At 34.2% G+C, this 20,000-nt stretch overlaps 1 protein-coding gene across 4 annotated transcripts in view; it reads left to right on the plus strand.

Annotated features, from left to right (window-relative positions):
• LOC137619550 (lipase lipl-4-like) overlaps nt 1-20,000 on the plus strand; it is a 110,991-nt gene that overhangs the window by 59,200 nt on the left and 31,791 nt on the right. For 2 of the 4 annotated variants that reach the window (XM_068349647.1, XM_068349648.1), the window contains exon 2: nt 19,050-19,243. In XM_068349647.1, the coding sequence (XP_068205748.1) occupies nt 19,106-19,243 (138 nt within the window). In that variant the 5' untranslated portion in view covers nt 19,050-19,105. Of the gene's footprint in view, nt 1-19,005; nt 19,244-20,000 lie in introns of those variants that run through there. The other 2 variants (XM_068349650.1, XM_068349649.1) reach the window with 2 other exon arrangements.

The raw sequence follows: 20,000 nt of genomic DNA on the forward strand, positions 1-20,000 counted from the left end.
AATATTGCGATCATGACAAAGTTATATCAATATATTATGAAAAAACTAATTGTAATTCATGCAATTAGAAAGCAACGTTTCTATATGAAGCCAATACTTTCCTTGAGCAAAAAGCTTTGTAAAAAAAAAAAAAAAAAAAAAGAAAAAAAAAAAATCAACTATGGTTTCTAAATTCCAAAGATAAACGCGATTTCCGATAATCAATCATAAAAAGCGTTGTGCTGGAAATGGGAAGACGATAGTCGTTAGAAGGTGGTCAACGTAAAAACCTGTTTATGACATCACTGCCAAAGTCTCATCATTCTCATGCATTAGTTGTCTTGCCTATATCAATGTACACTTTTTATTGCTTTAATATATCTGGCCTTTCCATCTCTTTACATTATTATTATTATTATTATTATTATTATTATTATTATTACTATTTGCTACGCTACAACCCTAGTTGGTAAAGCAGGATGCTATAAGCCCAGGGGCCCCAACGGGGAAAATAGCCCAGTGAGGAAAGGAAACCAGGAAAAATAAAATATTTTAAGAAGAGTAACAACATTAAAATAAAGATCAATATAAACTATAAAAAACTTCAACATAACAAGAGGAGAAATAAGATTGGATACTGTGCCCGAGTGTACCCTCAAGCAAAAGAACTCTAACCCAAGACAGAGGAAGACCACAGATAGAACGATCGATAGATAGATGACTGAACAGATTTGTGAATGTGGTTTATTTTGCCCCAGTTGATCTTCTTACTGCAACATTCCTTGAAAAAGAAAATAGTCAGGCCATTGTCCCCATCTTGCTTCTCCAACAGTAACTATAAAAACGTAAGACAAGATTAAGTTTTTGTTTACCTAGTTGAACTTGAAATCGAGATAGATACTCCACTGTTTTGACCAGAATGAATGTTCTCGTTATTATAATTATTATTATTATTATTACTATCCAAGCTACAACCCTAGTTGGAAAAGCAAGATGCTATAAGCCCAGGGGCTCCAACAGCGAAAAATAGCCCAGTGAGGAAAGGAAATAAGGAAATAAATAAATGAAGAGAACAAATTAACAATAAATCATTCTAAAATAAGAAACAACGTCAAAACAGACATGTCATATAATAAACTATCAACAACATCAAAAACAAATATGTTATAAATAAACTATAAAAAGACTCATGTCCGCCTGGTCAACAAAAAAGCATTTGCTCCAACTTTGAACTTTTGAAGTTCTACTGATTCAACCACCCGATTAGGAAGATCATTCGTGAAAGGGGAAAATTCATATAGACGCATCTAAATCATTTAAAATGTAAAATGCTCTTCAAAATTAATTATAGTTTTTCATTAACGAATTGCAATAACAGTTTTGGAAGTATATGGCAACTGAGTCGTTGGTGCCATATTTGTAACCCACGTCACTGAATGGCCCTGAGGAAGGTCAACAACGTCCAAATATATTGAGGAAGGCCAGCATCTTTTATATGCGTCCAATCATAGATTGCAATTACTCAGACATCCTGACTGTGCTAGTACTTTTTTTTTTTTTTATTCCTCGTGCGTAAATCATCTTCATGTTTCTTTGGAATCTTAATTATGACAGGTAGAACTAATTCTTATTCTGTAATCAGCACAGTCTGTAGGACTTCCCTATAATAAACAATCGTCAGTCCATTGTTGTCAATTGAAGGTTGCATTTTAACAGATAAGATTTATCATCTACTGTTCTGTTTATATTTTTTCTTATAGATATGTATACAGCTAAAACGACAGCAGAAAACAATAAATATTTTTCTTTAATGCTATTACTATCATGCTTGACTGGGTACGAGTACGGCGTTCAGTTGCTAAATATCAATAGATTAATACATTGATAGATAAAACGACATCAAGAATGTCAGGTAATTAGCACAAATTGTGAGTTAGACGATGTAAATCGCCAATTGCAATTAGGAGAGTGACTTTCGGTTAACGCGTGGCGAGTCTTGATGGTGTAATGTCTTCCACTATCTTCGGTTAAGAGTTCTCTTGCTTGAGGGTACACTCGGGCACACTGTTCTGTCTTGTTTCTCTTTCTCTTGTTTTGTTAAACTTTTTAAAGTTTGTGTGGGAAATATTTATTTCAATGTTTTTATTGATCTTAGAATTTTTTATTTTTTCCTTGTTTCCTTTCCTCACTGGGCTATTTTCCCTGTTGGGGCCCCTGGGTAAGCATCCTGCTTTTCCAAGTAGGGTTGTAGCTTAGCATTTAATAATAATAATAATAATAATAATAATAATAATAATAATAATAATAATTATAATAATAATAATAATAATGTTCGAGCTAAATGCAACACAAATGATTTTGCTACCTTATATCAATGAAGACTAATGACGAGAAAAAAAAGTAAACAAAAATGGAAATTAAATCTTACAACCTTACGAATTGCACGATTTACTCTTGCAACGAAAAGCCTTTGATTGATACCCGAAATCAAAGGCCGGGCTTCAGATGAAAGGTATCCTATAGTGGTAGACCTTGGTAGATTTCAATTCGTTATTTATATCACCAATTTGGACAGTACTTCTCGCCTTTCTCACATATGTTGGTTAACAATAGACGACAGCAAAAAAAAAAAAAAAAAAAAAAAAAAAAAAAAAATTATATATACATATATATATATATACATATATATATATATATATATATATATATATATATATATATATATATATATACTGATATTTCTGATATCTTGACAATAAAGTGGTCGGTCCATTATAAAGGATGAATAGTGAATTGTTGGGAGACACTAACTCATCATGATTTTCTATTTTGTTGAACAGGCTGGCATAAGTCTTTTTATAGGTTATATATGAAATTTTGTTAATTTTGTTAAAATATTTTATTCTAATTGTTGATTACTTCTTATATCGTTTATATTTTCCTTATTTCCTTTCTTCACTGGGCTATTTTTCCGTTGAAGTTTGGGCTTATGGCATCTTGCTTTTCCAACTAGGGTTGTAGCTTAGCTAGTAATAATAATAATAATAATAATAATAATAGTAATAATAATTACAATAAGAATAATAAATAACAATGATAATATTATTATTAATTATAATAATAATAATAATAATGAATGGCCAGATGTACAGTGTGTATGGCATCTAGGCCATATGGCCCGTATCGGGTCTGATGCTGCAAACGCTCTTAAGCGGAAAGGGGCAACTGTAGAACAACCCCCTACCCATTTTCCTTGTGAAGCAAAAAAAAAAAAAAAAAAAAACCCCAGGATATAAAACAGGAAATAGGAAAGGGAGTAAGGTAAAAGATTACAAAGTTGGGTGCACTAAGAACCAAATGGACCCAGCAAACACCCATAGGCACAGCGTGAGGTATACTGACAGCTCTGGTCCCGCACGGCCAAAATCCAAATGGACGCTGCAAACGCCCTTTAAAACGCATATGCGTGAGGTATACTGACAGCTCTGATCCGCCCCGGAGCCTGTATTCTAAGACTCATTCAATCTGTCAATTTTCTCCTGGTGCTCCTTATCAAGAACCCAACAATCTTTTATCTTTCCTGTCTAAGTTGTCCAAGATTCCTGCAAAGATATATCGCTTCCTCTAGGTTTGACCCAAAACTTAAATTTTTTTTTTTCTGTATGTAGGAATAAAATTATACTCCACATCGGTACCTACATTAAAATATACAAAACAAGCTAGTAATCCATTATGGAGGGATATAAAACCTATCGGATACTTAACCAAACAACAAGAAAATTGTGATAACACGTTAGGTCTGTGTTTTCAATTGCACAAAAAAAAAAAAAAAAAAAAAAAACACTTTGAGAGTCGTATAAGACTTTCGGTGATCAATATACTCTGAAGACGTTTTAATCCTTTCATTCTACCTTGTTCCGAGGATTGTTCTCCTTTCTGGTCATCAAAATTTGTTGGACAGGAACTTAGGATCTATCAAATTTCTTATTCCTGATCTTGATATTAATCTGTGGCACCGGCTTTTAATTATTTCGTTATGCATGTTGCATAGGATCTTTTTTTATAATCCTGATCATCCTTTACATTCAGATCTTCCTGAACAGTACCATCCTGTTCGTAACACTAGGTATGCAGTTAATTCTAATAGTTAAGCCTTCTCGATTATGAGATTTAATATTACACAGTATTCCAGCTGTGACCAAATTGTGGATTGATTTTCCTAATTTTGTTACTGTTCTTAAAATATCTCATTCTAATTATCCAGTGCTTCTTATATAATTTAGTTATTTCCCTATTTCCGTTCCTAACTTGGCTATTTTTCCCTGTTAGAGCCCTTGGGCTTATAGCATCCTGCTTTTCCAGCTATGGTTGTATATTGACTAATAATAATAATAATAATAATAATAATAATAATAATAATAATAATAATAATAATAATAATAATAATAATAATAATAATAATAATAATAATAAGACGCAGATTCTTATAAAAAAATTTCAAGAAACTTGCTCGTTCAAGTTTATCAGCAAAGATGCTAACTTTAAGTCACCCATAGAAAGTGACGTGCACTGTATAGTAAATAGAAACTCATATTTCGTTTCTTCCACATGTCAAGAACCAAGACTGAACGGACCAAAAGACGTGCGGATGAATCTAAAGGAATCACACGACAAAATTTAAATCTTTTAACTTAGCTGGAAACGGCTGAAATATATCAGTTCCATATCAAGGTAGGCATCACATCTGACATCATTATTCAGGCATCCCATCTGACATCATTATTCAGGCATCCCATCAGACATCATTATTCAGGCATCCCATCTGACATCATTATCCAGGCATCCCATCTGACATCATTATCCAGGCATCCCATCTGACATCATTATTCAGGCATCCCATCTGACATCATTATCCAGGCATCCCATCTGACATCATTATTCAGGCATCCCATCTGACATCATTATTCAGGCATCCCATCTGACATCATTATTCAGGCATCCCATCCGACATCATTATTCAGGCATCCCATCCGACATCATTATTCAGGCATCCCATCTGACATTATTATTCAGGCATCCCATCTGACATCATTATTCAGGCATCACATCTGACATCATTATTCAGGCATCACATCTGACATCATTATTCAGGCATCCCATCAGACATCATTATTCAGGCATCCCATCCGACATCATTATTCAGGCATCGCATCCGACATCATTATTCAGGCATCCCATCCGACATCATTATTCAGGCATCCCATCTGACATCATTATTCAGGCATCCCATCTGACATTATTATTCAGGCATCCCATCTGACATTATTATTCAGGCATCGCATCTGACATCATTATTCAGGCATCCCATCTGACATCATTATTCAGGCATCCCATCCGACATCATTATTCAGGCATCCCATCCGACATCATTATTCAGGCATCCCATCCGACATCATTATTCAGGCATCCCATCCGACATCATTATTCAGGCATCCCATCTGACATCATTATTCAGGCATCACATCTGACATCATTATTCAGGCATCCCATCTGACATTATTATTCAGGCATCCCATCTGCCATTATTATTCAGGCATCCCATCTGACATCATTATTCAGGCATCACATCTGCCATCATTATTCAGGCATCCCATCTGCCATCATTATTCAGGCATCCCATCTGACATCATTATTCAGGCATCCCATCTGACATCATTATTCAGGCATCCCATCCGACATCATTATTCAGGCATCCCATCTGACATCATTATTCAGGCATCCCATCCGACATTATTATTCAGGCATCCCATCTGACATCATTATTCAGGCATCCCATCCGACATTATTATTCAGGCATCCCATCTGCCATCATTATTCAGGCATCCCATCTGACATCATTATTCAGGCATCCCATCTGACATCATTATTCAGGCATCCCATCTGACATCATTATTCAGGCATTACATCTGACATTATTATTCAGGCATCCCATCTGACATCATTATTCAGGCATCCCATCTGACATCATTATTCAGATCTCAAAGATAACGCAGTAACATCAAAAGCCTCCAAACTTAATATATCTGTTTTCATGTGAAAATTTATATGGTAACTTTCTCTACTCTTGGAACCCTTTTTGGGGAGGAAAAAGAACTTACAAGTTGCCATCACAATCATTCATGAGCTAGTGAATATTATTTCTTAGACAAAATCTTATCAAAATACAGTACCAAAGATTACTTGGGTAGCCTTGATTCAATTAGATACTGGATCCGGAAAATAGATGAATAAAGTAAATTGAAAGACGAGTGTATGTATATATATATATATATATATATGTATATATATATATATATATATATATATATATAGATATATATCTATATAGATATATTGATATATATATATATTATATATAGATATAATATATATATATAGATATATATATATATATAGATATAAATATATACATATATATACATATAAATATATACATATATATACATATAAATATATATATATATATATATATATATATAAATATATATATATATATAAAATTTTATATATATATATATATATATAGAGAGAGAGAGAGAGAGAGAGAGAGAGAGAGAGAGAGAGAGAGAGAGAGAGAGAGAGAGAGAGAGAGAGAGAGAGAGAGAGAGAGAGAGAGCAATATCATCTTCAACAGGATAATGTTTATAAGTTTGAATATCAAAAATCAATCCGTAAATGGTACAGTTGGACACAGAAATTCTTGGCACACCTCGCTCTGAGGAAGTCCATCCTGTAACACGCTTTTTGTATGGTAAGTTCCTGTGTCTAGCCCCGATCACTACCTCTGTCCTATCTCCTTACACTAGCTGTTTAGTTACTCGATGTGCAGCAAGGGTGTGTCAGGGTGCACTTCCTCAAAGTGAGGTGTACCACGAATTCCCGTGTCCAATTGTACATATTCTATATATTCATACCTCTGAAAAATTTCGGTTATGTACCAAATTAATGCTACCATAACTTTGATATAGTCATTTGTGTCAAGCAGCACATTTCCTATCTACCTTTCACCGTCTATTTCAATATAGGTCTTTGATTCCTTTTGATATTAAACGATTCACCATAAGAAAAGTAATATTCATTTTTAGATATGATCCTTCATATGATTACTACTCTGTGTCTACTAACAATTCAAATTTTGCAGATCCCTTTTTTTTAAATACACTATGATATCAAGCTACTGAAACATCATAAACAAAACTCATATCCTTTTTACTTTATTCAAAATGAAGAAAAAAACAAATTGCAAAGAAAGGAAAAAGAAATATAAAGGTTTTTTTTACGGTTGTGCAATGAGGATTAGCATGTGGAATGAGTGTGTGTGGGTGGGGGGATCCCTTTTCTTTAAATACACTATGATATCAAGCTACTGAAACATCATAAACAAGAAAACTCATATCCTTTTTACCTTATTCAAAATAGATAAAGAAAAAAAACAAATTGCAAAGAAAGGAAAAAGAAATATAAAGGGTTTATTTACGGTTGTGCAATGAGGATTAGCATGTGGAATAAGTGTGTGTGTGCGGGGGTTGTTGTTGTTTGAGGCTGGGAATGGTCGGCTGTGCACTAAGGATTAGCATGTGGAATGAGTGTGTGTGGGGGGGGGGGGAGGCTGGGAATGGTACGACAGGAGAGGTCATCTACTACAGCCCGAGACCTTGTCCGACTAATCAGGACCCCCGAGCCTCTAACAAAGTAGGAAAGAATGTTCTTAGCAGATATTCCACAAGGCGTGCTGCCTTGTGCAAGGTAAAAAACCATTTGAATAAAGATGAGTTCGTACCTTCTTTGGGGGGTTGCTGCGTTTACGGCTAAGCTTATCAAATGTTTGTTATTTTGGGAAGTACAGAGCCCAAATCTTCAATAATCATTCTGATTATCATGTTTTATGGAAGCATTAATCTGGGGGGGAGGGGGTGAATTAAGCAATAAAAGATGTCAGTAATTTTGCTACGTAATTCTTCAAGAAAAGAAAAAAAGATGAGATAAACGTCTATTAGACAAAATCTTATCAAAATACAGCACCAAAGATTACTTGGGTAGCCTTGATTCAATTAGATACTGGATCCGGAAAATAGATGAATAAAGTTAAGCACTAAAAGATGCCAGTAATTTTGCTACGTAATTCTTCAAGAAAAGAAAAAAAAAAGATAAGATAAACGTCAATTATTAGAATTGGACAATTTCAGAACATGAACATTATTATTATTCTAAAGCATTCATGTTCTACGTAAATTTTTCATGTTTGTATAGAGTGAGATATCTTTTGAATTTATGCGATTTTCCTTTATTTCTTCACCGACTATAAATAACAATAAAACTCTTATTTCAAGCTAATTTTCCAGCATAAATTGATCAACCGGGAATATAACCTTACAACGATTTTATAAATAGGACATAAATGACTTTGGAAATATCTATGGTTAGTGCCATAGCCTCTGTACCATGGTCTTCCACTGTCTTGGGTTAGAGTTCTCTTGCTTGAGGGTACACTCTGGCACACTATTCTATCTGATTTCTCTTCCTCTTGTTTTGTTAAAATTTTTATAGTTTATATAGGAATTATTTATTTCAATGTTGTTACTGTCCTTAAAATATTTTAATTTTCCTTGTTTCCTTTCCTCACTGGGCTATTTTCCCTGTTGGTGCCCCTGGGCTTATAGCATTCTGCTTTTCCAACTAGGGTTGTAGCTTAACAATCTATATATTATTATATTATTACTTCTTATATAGTTTATTTCCTTATTTCCTTTCCTCACTGGGCTATTTTCCCTTTTGGTGCCCCTGGGCTTATAGCATTCTGCTTTTCCAACTAGGGTTGTAGCTTAACAATCTATATATTATCATATTATTACTTTTTATATAGTTTATTTCCTTACTTCCTTTCCTCACTGGGCTATTTTCCCTGTTGGAGCCCCTGGGCGTATAGCACCTTGCTTTTCCAACAAGGGTTGTAGCTTAGCTATTAATAATAATAATAATAAAATGTTGATTAAAAGACACCTTTTCGATTTCAGTAGAGTCCTGAGAAGATTAAACAGTACTCTAGGGTAGCGAAGTGGTAATCAGATTTCTTGCTTGTAATTTAGGTCTTTCATTTTCCAATATAAAAGATAAAAAAAACGGCTCGATAATAAAGCAAGAAGATTTGACTTACGTGAAAACAGAAATACAGTATTTACTATCATTCTTCCCAGCTATCTCTTGAAAATATTTTTCATGAGAATGTCAGTAGATCTTAGAAATTCAGAGTGTATATATATATATATATATATATATATATATATATATATATATATATATATATATATATATATTTAGTGCATTTTAATACTTAACATTCACCTGAAAACAAATGTTATCCCGATAAAACAAGTAATATGAAAAAGGATGGATTGCAAAATTTCGTGCATCATTTTCAGAGCTCTTGCAACATTATCTTGATAAAAAAAAAAAAGAAAAAAAAAAGAACGCGAGGCGAGACAAGGCGACTATACTAACGAATCTATGACTTATAAATAAGGACATCTCGAAAGGACTTTAAACCGAGTACCTTTAACGAACATGAACTCGGCAGAAACAATTTTCTTTCAGTCATATAAATCTGAAGTAGAAACAGAAAACCTCAACAGTATTAGGCATGAGCCAGTGAAAAGGCTACATTAAAAGATTTATCAATATCCAGAAGCAAAATTAATAATCTTTTTAACATAGTAATAATAGAAAAAAAATCTTATGGACGAGGATTACATCATCCACATACATACATACACACACACACACACACACACACACATATATATATATATATATATATATATATATATATATATGTATGTATATATATATGTATATATATACATATATATATATATATGTATATATATATATACACATATATATACATACATACATATATATATGTATATATATATATATATATATATATATATATATATATATATATATATATATGGCATTAGTGACAAACGTTGAAATTCTTGACACAAATTTCCTATCTCAGTGAACCCATTTCAGATCCATTGATAATAGGCTAATTCGATGGATTTATATGCAAGACAACACCAAGGCCGCTTGGAAGCACGTCTTAAAAAATATTAATTAACCGACACGACCTTTAAGGTAACAGGAATTTCTTTCTAGTTGTACAGTAACCTTGTTTATGTTTCGCACACACGAGCAAACACACACACACACATATAAACACACACACATATATATATATATGCATTTATATATATATATATATATATATATATATATATATATATACACACACACATATATATATATATATATATATATATATATATATATATGCAGTTGTACAGTAACCTATATGTGTATATGTATGTATGTATGTATGTATATAAATATATATATATATATATATATATATATATATACAGTATATATATATATATATATATATATATATATATATATATATATATCATTGCGTCCCTTAGTAACAATTTACCTTAAGCAAATAATTGATTTGCTTTGTATGCATAAGAAACTCGCTTTAAATATCATACTTTGATATGGAGCACTTGTATTTTTAACAATTGCAATGAATCAACACATCGTCATATTGACATTCACATTTATAACACAGTTTTGATTATAATTTAAATTTCCAACATAATCAAAACCAGAGTTGTAACGGTCAGGAGAGAGGGAGAAAGAATCGGGCACGACCTTAATTCTTAAGCAACCTCTAGTGCACTCAACTTTCTCATTTACATGTATCTTTGAAGTCCATTGCGAAATCACTGACATCAAAGTTATCAAAGCCAACAATCTTCTTTCCGTCTGTTCAGGGACTGATTGTCGATGTAGCCACTCCTGTTTGTTCCTCCGGCAGATTAACCAGACAAGAAAAATGTTTTTTAATGCTGAACACCTTCACTATTTTTTATCATAGGAAAACCCAAGGAGGCCTGGAAGACAAGACCGCCTAGAAAACGAGCGGACATTTGGATGCAATATTCATTATTATCTCCTACGCCTATTGACACAAAGGGCCACGGTTAGATTTAGCTAGTCGTCTCTATCTTGAGCATTTATGGGGTTGTGGTGGCCGATGTGGTAACGTCCCTGACTGGTGAACGCCAAACTGAGGTTCGAATACCGCTCAAACTCGTTAGTTTCTTTGGTGGCTGCAACCTGACCATCCTTGTGAGCTAAGGATGGGGACGGTTTGGGGGAACCTATAGGTCAATCTGCTGAGTCATCAGCAACCATTGCCGCGCCCTATTTGGTCCTAGTTTGGGTGGAGAGGGGCCTTGGGCACTGGTCATATGTAGTGTATATTTGAAGTCTCTCGGGTATTGTCCTACTCGATAGGGAGATCTCACTGTCCCTTGCCCCTGCCATTCCTGATAAGCCTTTAAAACCTCTCAACTCATCATCTCCTCCTTCATGCTTCACAGCCCTCAGCCATGTAAGTCTAGGTCTTCCAACTCTTCTAGTAACTTGTGGAGCCCAGTTGAACGCTTGTTGAAATAATCTCTCTTGGAGAGTGCGAAGAGCATGCCCAAACCATCTCCATCTACCCCTCACCATGATCTCATCCACATATGGCACTCGAGTAATCTCTCTTATAGTTTCGTTTCTAATCCTGTCCTGCCATTTAACTCCCAATATTCTTCTGAGGGCTTTGTTTTCAAATCTATTAAATCTGTTGGATATTGTTTCATTGTCTCACCACGACTCAAGTCCATACAGTAATACCGATCTCACTAAACTAATATGTAGCCTGATTTTATACGTAATTTCAGGCGATTCAATTTCCAAATTTTACTTAACCTAGCCATTGTCTGATCTGCTTTTTTCAATCTTTCATTAAACTCCAATTCTAAAGATCCTGTATTAGGGATAATAGTTCCTAAATATTTATATGATTCCACCTCATTAATCCTTTCTTCTTCTAATGATATTTCATCTTCCATTGGATACTCCGTTCTCATCATTAGTGTCTTTCTTTTATTTATCTTGAGCCCAACCACATGTGATATTTCATGCATTCTGGTAAGCAAGCTTAGCAAGTCCTGTGGTGTTATGCTAATAAGGACAGCACCATCAGCATACTCTAGTTCAGCTAATTTTCTGTTAGCAATCCAGTCCAATACTTATCCACCATCCCGAACTGTTCTGTGTGTTACAAAATCCATGAGGAGGATAAACAACATAGATGACAACACATTCCCTTAGAGTACACCACTGTTCACTGGAAATCCATTTGACAGGACTCCACTAACATTAACTTTGCACTTGTTATGCTCATGAAGAGACTTAATCAAATTTACATATCTAAAATGAACTCCATAACAACGCAGGACTCCACAAAATTGGCCGGTGCACACTATCAAAGGCTTTTTCATAGTCCACTAATGCCACCAAGAGTGGATTTCTATATTCTACACATTGCTGTACCGCAAGTCTTAAAATGAAAATTTGGCAGCACAACTTCTACCTTTTCCAAAATCCTGCTTGTTCATCTCTCAGCTTTTCATCAATCTTTCTCTTTAGTCTCTTTGGAATAAGCATACTATATATTTTCATGACAACTGACGTAAGTGTGAAGCAATACTACTTTTGCTATTTTGTTGTCTCCTAGGCAACAAGGTTACACCTCCAAGTCGTGTCCTCTCCAAATACACACCGACTAGACTCTAACATGAACCCATCAGTGCAGGGTTGATCTTAAACCTCCCTTAAGCTAGACCTTAGAATACCTCAAACAACCAAACTAAGGCAATGCAGATTTCCTGTTGGGCACCGAATCGAAAAGACAAAGTATGCGCAGAGGCCACATCTATCGTTTTGGAAGATATTCGACGTAGAATTCACAAGACTGAGGAACCCCCCCCCCCCAAAAAAAATTTACAGTGCAGCATTGTGAAGTCAGAACAAGTCCGTGAAGAAAAGACAATCGATAAATTTTGCTACTTTTACCTCCCTATATAGAGGTTCATTTCTGCGAATAAAGAAATCAAAGCATACACATGGTAACCATAATTTGCTCCGAGGTTGATCATTATTTTTACATTCTTTCTTAATCACGAAGTGTCGCCCACACTAGTAATTACAATCTTCAGGAGGATGATGATGATCATCATCATTATCATTATTATTATTACTACTATTACTTGCTAAGCTACAACCCTAGTTGGAAAAGCAGGATGCTATAAGCCCACGGGCTCTAACAGGGAAAATGCCCCCGTAAGGAAAGGAAACAAGGAAAAATAAAACATTTTAAGAACAATAACATTAAAATAAATATTTTCTATACAACCTATAACAACTTTAACAAACCAGAGAAAGAGAAATGGTGTGCCCGAGTGTACCCTCGAGCAAGAGAACTCTAAGCTAAGACAGTGGAAGACAATGGTATAGAGGTTATGGCACTACCCATGACTTAGAGAACAATAGTTTGATTTTGGCGTGCCCTTCTCCTAGAAGAGCTGCTTACCATAGCTAAGAGTTTCTTCTACCCTTACCAAGAGGAAAGTGGCCACCGAACAAATATAGTGCAGTAGTTAACCCCTTGCATGAAGAAGAATTGTGAGGTAATCTCAGTGTTGTCAGGTGTATGAGGACGGAGAAGAATATGTAAAAAATAGGCCAGAATATTCGTTGTATGTGTAGGCAAAGGAAAAATGAACCGTAACCAGAGAGAAGGATCCAATGTAGTACTGTCTGCCCATTCAAAGGACCCAATATCTCTCTAGCGGTAGTATCTCAAAGGGTGGCTGGGGCCCTGGCCAACCTACTACCATCGCCTAGCATTAACATTTGTAACTTGAGAGTTCAATACTAAAAGTTGGAATGAGCTCCAAATACGCCTCAAGTTGAAATCTATAGCAATTGTTGAAATCAGCTTTCACATAAATGGACAGTTGTATGGAATTTGAGGGGACAACCCCAGTGCTGGGGTTGTGTTGTGACTAGGAGGATATTTTTCCTCCAAGTGTTGTGAGACCACTCAGCACCGAGATGCGACAGGGGGAAATCAACGCAGATGTAAATATTTAATATTACTATGAATATTACCTATATAAAATGTTTTTAAACCCCCATTACTTTACATTTATGATCAAATGAGAGGAAATTTGACGTAAGAGTAAGACAATTAATATGCACTGAACTAATATATAATGACAGAGAGAGAGAGAGAGAGAGAGAGAGAGAGAGAGAGAGAGAGAGAGAGAGAGAGAGAGAGAGAGAGAGAGAGAGAGTTTATCTAGTTTATCTATGCCTTCCATCCATTATGTAGATAAAATAATAGATTTTAATTAATTTGAAGGAATTTTAAGAATCATGTAGTTATAGTTATCACGAATGAAACTAAGTCAAATCCCTATAGAATTTAAAGTGCTAAGATTCGAGCAATTAATCAGTTGAAATTTAACAGAAAGAGGAAAAAAGGGAAGCTGGAATGGATGTAAAGATCAAAAATTGGACGCAGCAAGGGGTCGAAGGGACAATGCAAAGTCTATTTACCACTGATCATCAGCTCTGTTATAAACTATCTTCCCCGGAAGTTTTGCATTACCATGTTTCTCTGTTCTTTCATAACTTTGGTCTTGCACAATATCTAAGTTTTGGGGAATTCACAAAAGATTTTTGGAAATCTCAAGGCATTTGTGGAATATAAGAAAATTTTAATTCAAGACATGTCCAATTTGAAAAGTCTAATTACTCTTTTTTACAGCAACATGAAAATAATTTATTTTTACAGTATTTTTCAATGTTCACAAAGACTGGTGTTCACCTACTAACAAGGATAATTAGAAATAGGATGCAATTATTACAATTTGAACAATATTTTGTGTACTGAACTCACTTGAATTAATTCAAATCAGAGACTTTACTTAAAAATGTAGAACAATGATAAAGCATCTTTAATTAACATTGGAAGAAAAAAGTGCTAGATGAATTTAAATTGACACAATACACATATTTAAAAGAACTTCAAGCTATATCTCAATCAGGACATGAGGCAAACTAAATAATTAGTTATCCCAGAGACCTTCATAACCCCTATATTGATTGATGAGTAACTGAATGTTCATTAAATTTCATTGATTTCACTAATAAGATTTACAATTAATCTACTAATACTTATATTGAATGTAAGTTATTCTTGAGGAATTATTTCTATGGATCTTAATGTAACTAACAAAGCGTTCCCTTTGCAATTATATTATTTTTGTTAAATGTAATCGTTTTTACCCGTAATTAGTTTTAACTTGTAATCTTTGTAGTAAAAGAACAAAATTGCATCCTTGAATTTCTCCAATAGGAGCAAAACACTGTGAGTGGTTGAAGTATTTGTTCTGAGTTTCATGTGAGAAGTTATTAAATAACAACAACAACAACAACAACAACAACAACAATAATAATAATAATAATAATAAATGTGATACAAAAGATAAAAGTCATCCACATACCTTAAAAACATGATAAATTCGATAGAAAGGCAATGTGCAGGGTGCTACGTTGTTATACTATATAAATGGAAAAGTAACTTGTTTGGTGTGAAAGTTAATACAGGTAAAAAGCACATTATTCATCCCTGATTGTAAAATACATTCATGTTTCTATATAAAATTATATATACTACAAGAAGTAAAAAATAATTAGAGGTGGTTGTAAACTTATGGAATCAGAAAATGAGATTCGTGTGTTGTATGAAAAAGTTCCTTACAGGAAGAGTCATCGAGAACAATTTAACATTTCAGCATAAGCAATTCACATATTAGCAGATTTGCCAACAGGTAATTCAGCGATTAGCATTTTTGCTGATAATTAATTCAGTGATCTGCTGATTTGCATAGAAATAATTCACTGATTAGCAGATTTGTATACAAGTAATTCACAGATCAACAGATCTGCCAACAAAAAAATTCAGCGATTAGCAGATTTACCTTTAAGTAATTCACCGATTAACAGATTTGCCAACAAGTAATTCAGTGATTAGCAGATTTGAAGATAAGTAATTCAGTTATTAGCAGATTTACCTTTAAGTAATTCACCGATTAACAGATTTGCCTACAAGTAATTCAGTGATTAACAGATTTGTCTACAAGTAATTCAAAGATCAACAGATCTGCCTACAAAAAAATTCAGCGATTAGCAGATTTACCTTTAAGTAATTCACCGATTAACAGATTTGCCTACAAGTAATTCAGTGATTAGCAGATTTGAAGATAAGTAATTCAGTTATTAGCAGAGTTGCCGACAAGTAATTCTGTGATTAGCAGAGTTACATACAAGTAATTCACTGATTAGCAGATTTGCCTATAAGTAATTCAGTGATCAACAGATTTGCCGACAAGTATTTCAGCGATTAGAAGATTTGCATAAAAGTAATTCAGCGATTAGCAAATTTTTCCATAAATAATTTAGCGATTAGCCGATTTCCCTACAAGTAATTTAGCGATTAGCCGATTTCCCTACAAGTAATTCAGCGATTAGCAGACATGTCTATAAGTAATTCACCGATTAACAGATTTGTCTATAAGTAATTCACCGATTAAAAGATTTGCCTACAGATAATTCAGCGATTAGCATATTTGCCTACGAGTAATTCACCAACTAGCAAATTTGCCCACAAGTAATTCGGCGATTAGCAGATTTGCCCACAAGTAATTAAGCGATTAGAAAATTTGCCCACAAGTAATTTAGCGATTAGAAAATTTGCCCACAAGTAATTTAGCGATTAGAAAATTTGCCCACAAGTAATTTAGCGATTAGAAAATTTGCCCACAAGTAATTCAGCGATTAGCAAATTTGCCCACAAGTAATTTAGCGATTAGAAAATTTACTTACAAGTAATTCAGCAACTAACAAATTTGCCCACAAGTAATTCAGCGATTAGCAAATTTGCCCACAAGTAATTCATCAACTAGCAGATCTACCTACAAGTAATTCAGTGATTAGCAGATTTTCATAAAAGTAATTCAGCAATTAACAAATTTCCCTACAAGTAATTCAACGATTAGCAGATTTGTCCATAAGTAATTCAGCGATTAGCAGACATGTCTATAAGTAATTCACCGATTAACAGATTTCTTTATAAGTAATTCACCGATTAACAGATTTGCCTACAGATAATTCAGCGATTAGCATATTTGCCTACGAGTAATTCACAAACTAGAAAAATTGCCCACAAGTAATTCAGTGATTAGCAAATTTGCCTACAACTAATTCAGCAATTATCAGATTTGCCTACAAGTAATTCAGCAATTAGCAAATTTGCCCACAAGTAATTCAGCAGTTAGCAAATTTGCCCATAAGTAATTCAGCGATTAGCAGAAATGTCTATAGGTAATTCACCGATTAACAGATTTCTCTATAAGTAATTCACCGATTAACAGATTTCTCTATAAGTAATTCACCGATTAACAGATTTGCCTACAGATAATTCAGCGATTAGCATATTTGCCTACGAGTAACTCACCAACTAGAAAATTTGACCACAAGTAATTTAGCGATTAGCAAATTTGCCTACAAGTAATTCAGCAATTAGCAAATTTGCCTACAAGTAATTCAGCAATTAGCAGATCTGCCTACAAGTAATTCAGCGATTAGCAGATTTGCATATAAGTAATTCAGCGATTAACAGATTTGCTGACAAGTAATTCAGTGATTAGCAGATTTACCTACGAATAATTCAGTGATTAGCAGATTTGTCTATAAGTAATTCTGTGATTAGCAGATTTGCCTACAGATAATTCAGCGATTAGCATATTTACCTACAAGTAATTCAGCGATTAGCAGATTTGCCTATAAGTAATTCAGCGAGTAGAAGATTTGCCAATAAGTAATTCAGCAATTAGCAGATTTGCCTATAAATAATTCATCAATTAGCAGATTTACCAACAAGTAATTCAGCAAATATCAAGTTTGCAAGTTTGCCTACAAGTAATTCAGCAATTAGCAGATTTGCCTACAAGTAATTCAGCAATTAACAGATTTGCCTACAAGTAATTCAGCGATTAGCAGATTTGCCTACAAGTAATTCAGCGATTAGCAGATTTGCCTACAAGTAATTCAGCGATTAGCAGATTTGCCTACAAGTAATTCAGCGATTAGCAGATTTGCCTACAAGTAATTCAGCGATTAGCAGATTTGCCTACAAGTAATTCAGAAATTAACAGATTTGCCTACAAGTAATTCAGCGATTAGCAGATTTACCTACAAGTAATTCAGCATTGTCTAAAAAAGAAAATAAGAGGAAATCATTTAAATGTGCCATCTGTATACCAATGTTTGCTATTTATCCAGAGTTGAAAAATCTGTGTTTGTTGTAAAGATCAAAATTCGGTCTTCATTAATTCCTGAATTAAAATACAGAAACTCTACCCCATTTGACAACTTTCTTCATCATTGCGGAAACTTCATATCATTTTAAGGATGCAGAAGGTTATATCCATCGTTCTTTCTAAATCAGATGTTTCTCATTGTTCTTTTTATACGGTCAATGTGCGTAAGCTTTCCCATTGCTACTTCGCTGCATCCTGCTAAGACATCCAAAGACATCAGACAATACGACATGAGACGACTCAGATGTATTTTCAGCCTAATGTATGTGTGTACAAATGGTAATCAAGTATTCCCTTGTATGCTAAGTTTTGATTAAATGTAACTGCTACATTTTAGATATACAGTATGCGGAAACGCAAAAGAAATTAAATTGTGTGTGAATGAGAGAGAGAGAGAGAGAGAGAGAGAGAGAGAGAGAGAGAGAGAGAGAGAGAGAGAGAGAGAGATGCACTTAACGTGTCCTGTGTACGATGCATGATAAGTGGCACAAGTTTTCCTACTTAAGCTAGTATCCGCTGGAATCTGAATAAAAAAAAAAAAAAAAGTCCCGGGCTTATAATCATCATGGATTTCCCTTGCATCCCCAAACACTACCCATATATATATAAGACGGAGTTTTTACTCAAGCCCCACTATTTCGTTTGTTATCCCCACAGGGTCGTGAGGAGAGGTTTATAGTCTGGAGAACTGTCAAGAGGCACATTTCATCGCGATGGTTGTCCAACTGAAGCTGCTGGCCGTGACCCTACTCTTCTTCTTAGTCTTTCCTAGCCTCTCTAGCTCAGAGGACGCAGAAAGCTTGAGAGAACCCAGGTCGCCAAAGTTACATCCTCACACCCTCTTGCCGACGGTAAATATGAGTATAGATTTTATGCATGGCATCATGACTTAGCGGCCATTTAGGAAGGAATGCGTTTTAAAAAATCAGCTAAATTCATCGACTGTGACACTGAACGGTTACTAATTATTATTATTATTATTATTATTATTATTATTATTATTATTATTATTACCATCCAAGCTACAACCCTAGTTGGAAAAACATGATGCTATAAGCCCAGGGGCTCCAATAGGAAAAAATAGCTCAGTGAGGAAAGGAAATAAGGAAATAAATAAATGAAGTGAATAAATTAACAATAAATCATTCTAAAAAAGTAACAACGTTAAAACAGACATGTCATATATAAACTATTAACGTCAAAAACAGATATGCCATATATAAACTATAAAAAGACTCATGTCCGCCTGGTCAACAAAAAAGCATTTGCTCCAACTTTGAACTTTTGAAGTTCTACTGATTCAACTACCCGATTAGGAAGATCATTCCACAGCTTGACGAATGCTATATCTAGGGTCAATGGCAGTTAAACTCAAGGTCAATATTATCAAAGGTCATGTCCTTAAGGACCTCTAAGGTTTAGCATTTCATATTACATATTTCATATCGAACCATAGGATCTAGTGACACTGAAAGGTTACTAAACTTGACGATGGTATTTGAAGAATGTTATATCTAGGGTCAATGGCAGTAAAACTCAAGGTCAATATTATCAAAGGTCATGTCCTTAAGGACCTCTAAGGTTTAGTATTTCATATTACATATTTCA

This window comes from Palaemon carinicauda, chromosome 26 (genome assembly GCF_036898095.1).
Source record: "Palaemon carinicauda isolate YSFRI2023 chromosome 26, ASM3689809v2, whole genome shotgun sequence".
Classification (NCBI taxonomy): Eukaryota; Metazoa; Arthropoda; class Malacostraca; order Decapoda; family Palaemonidae; genus Palaemon; species Palaemon carinicauda.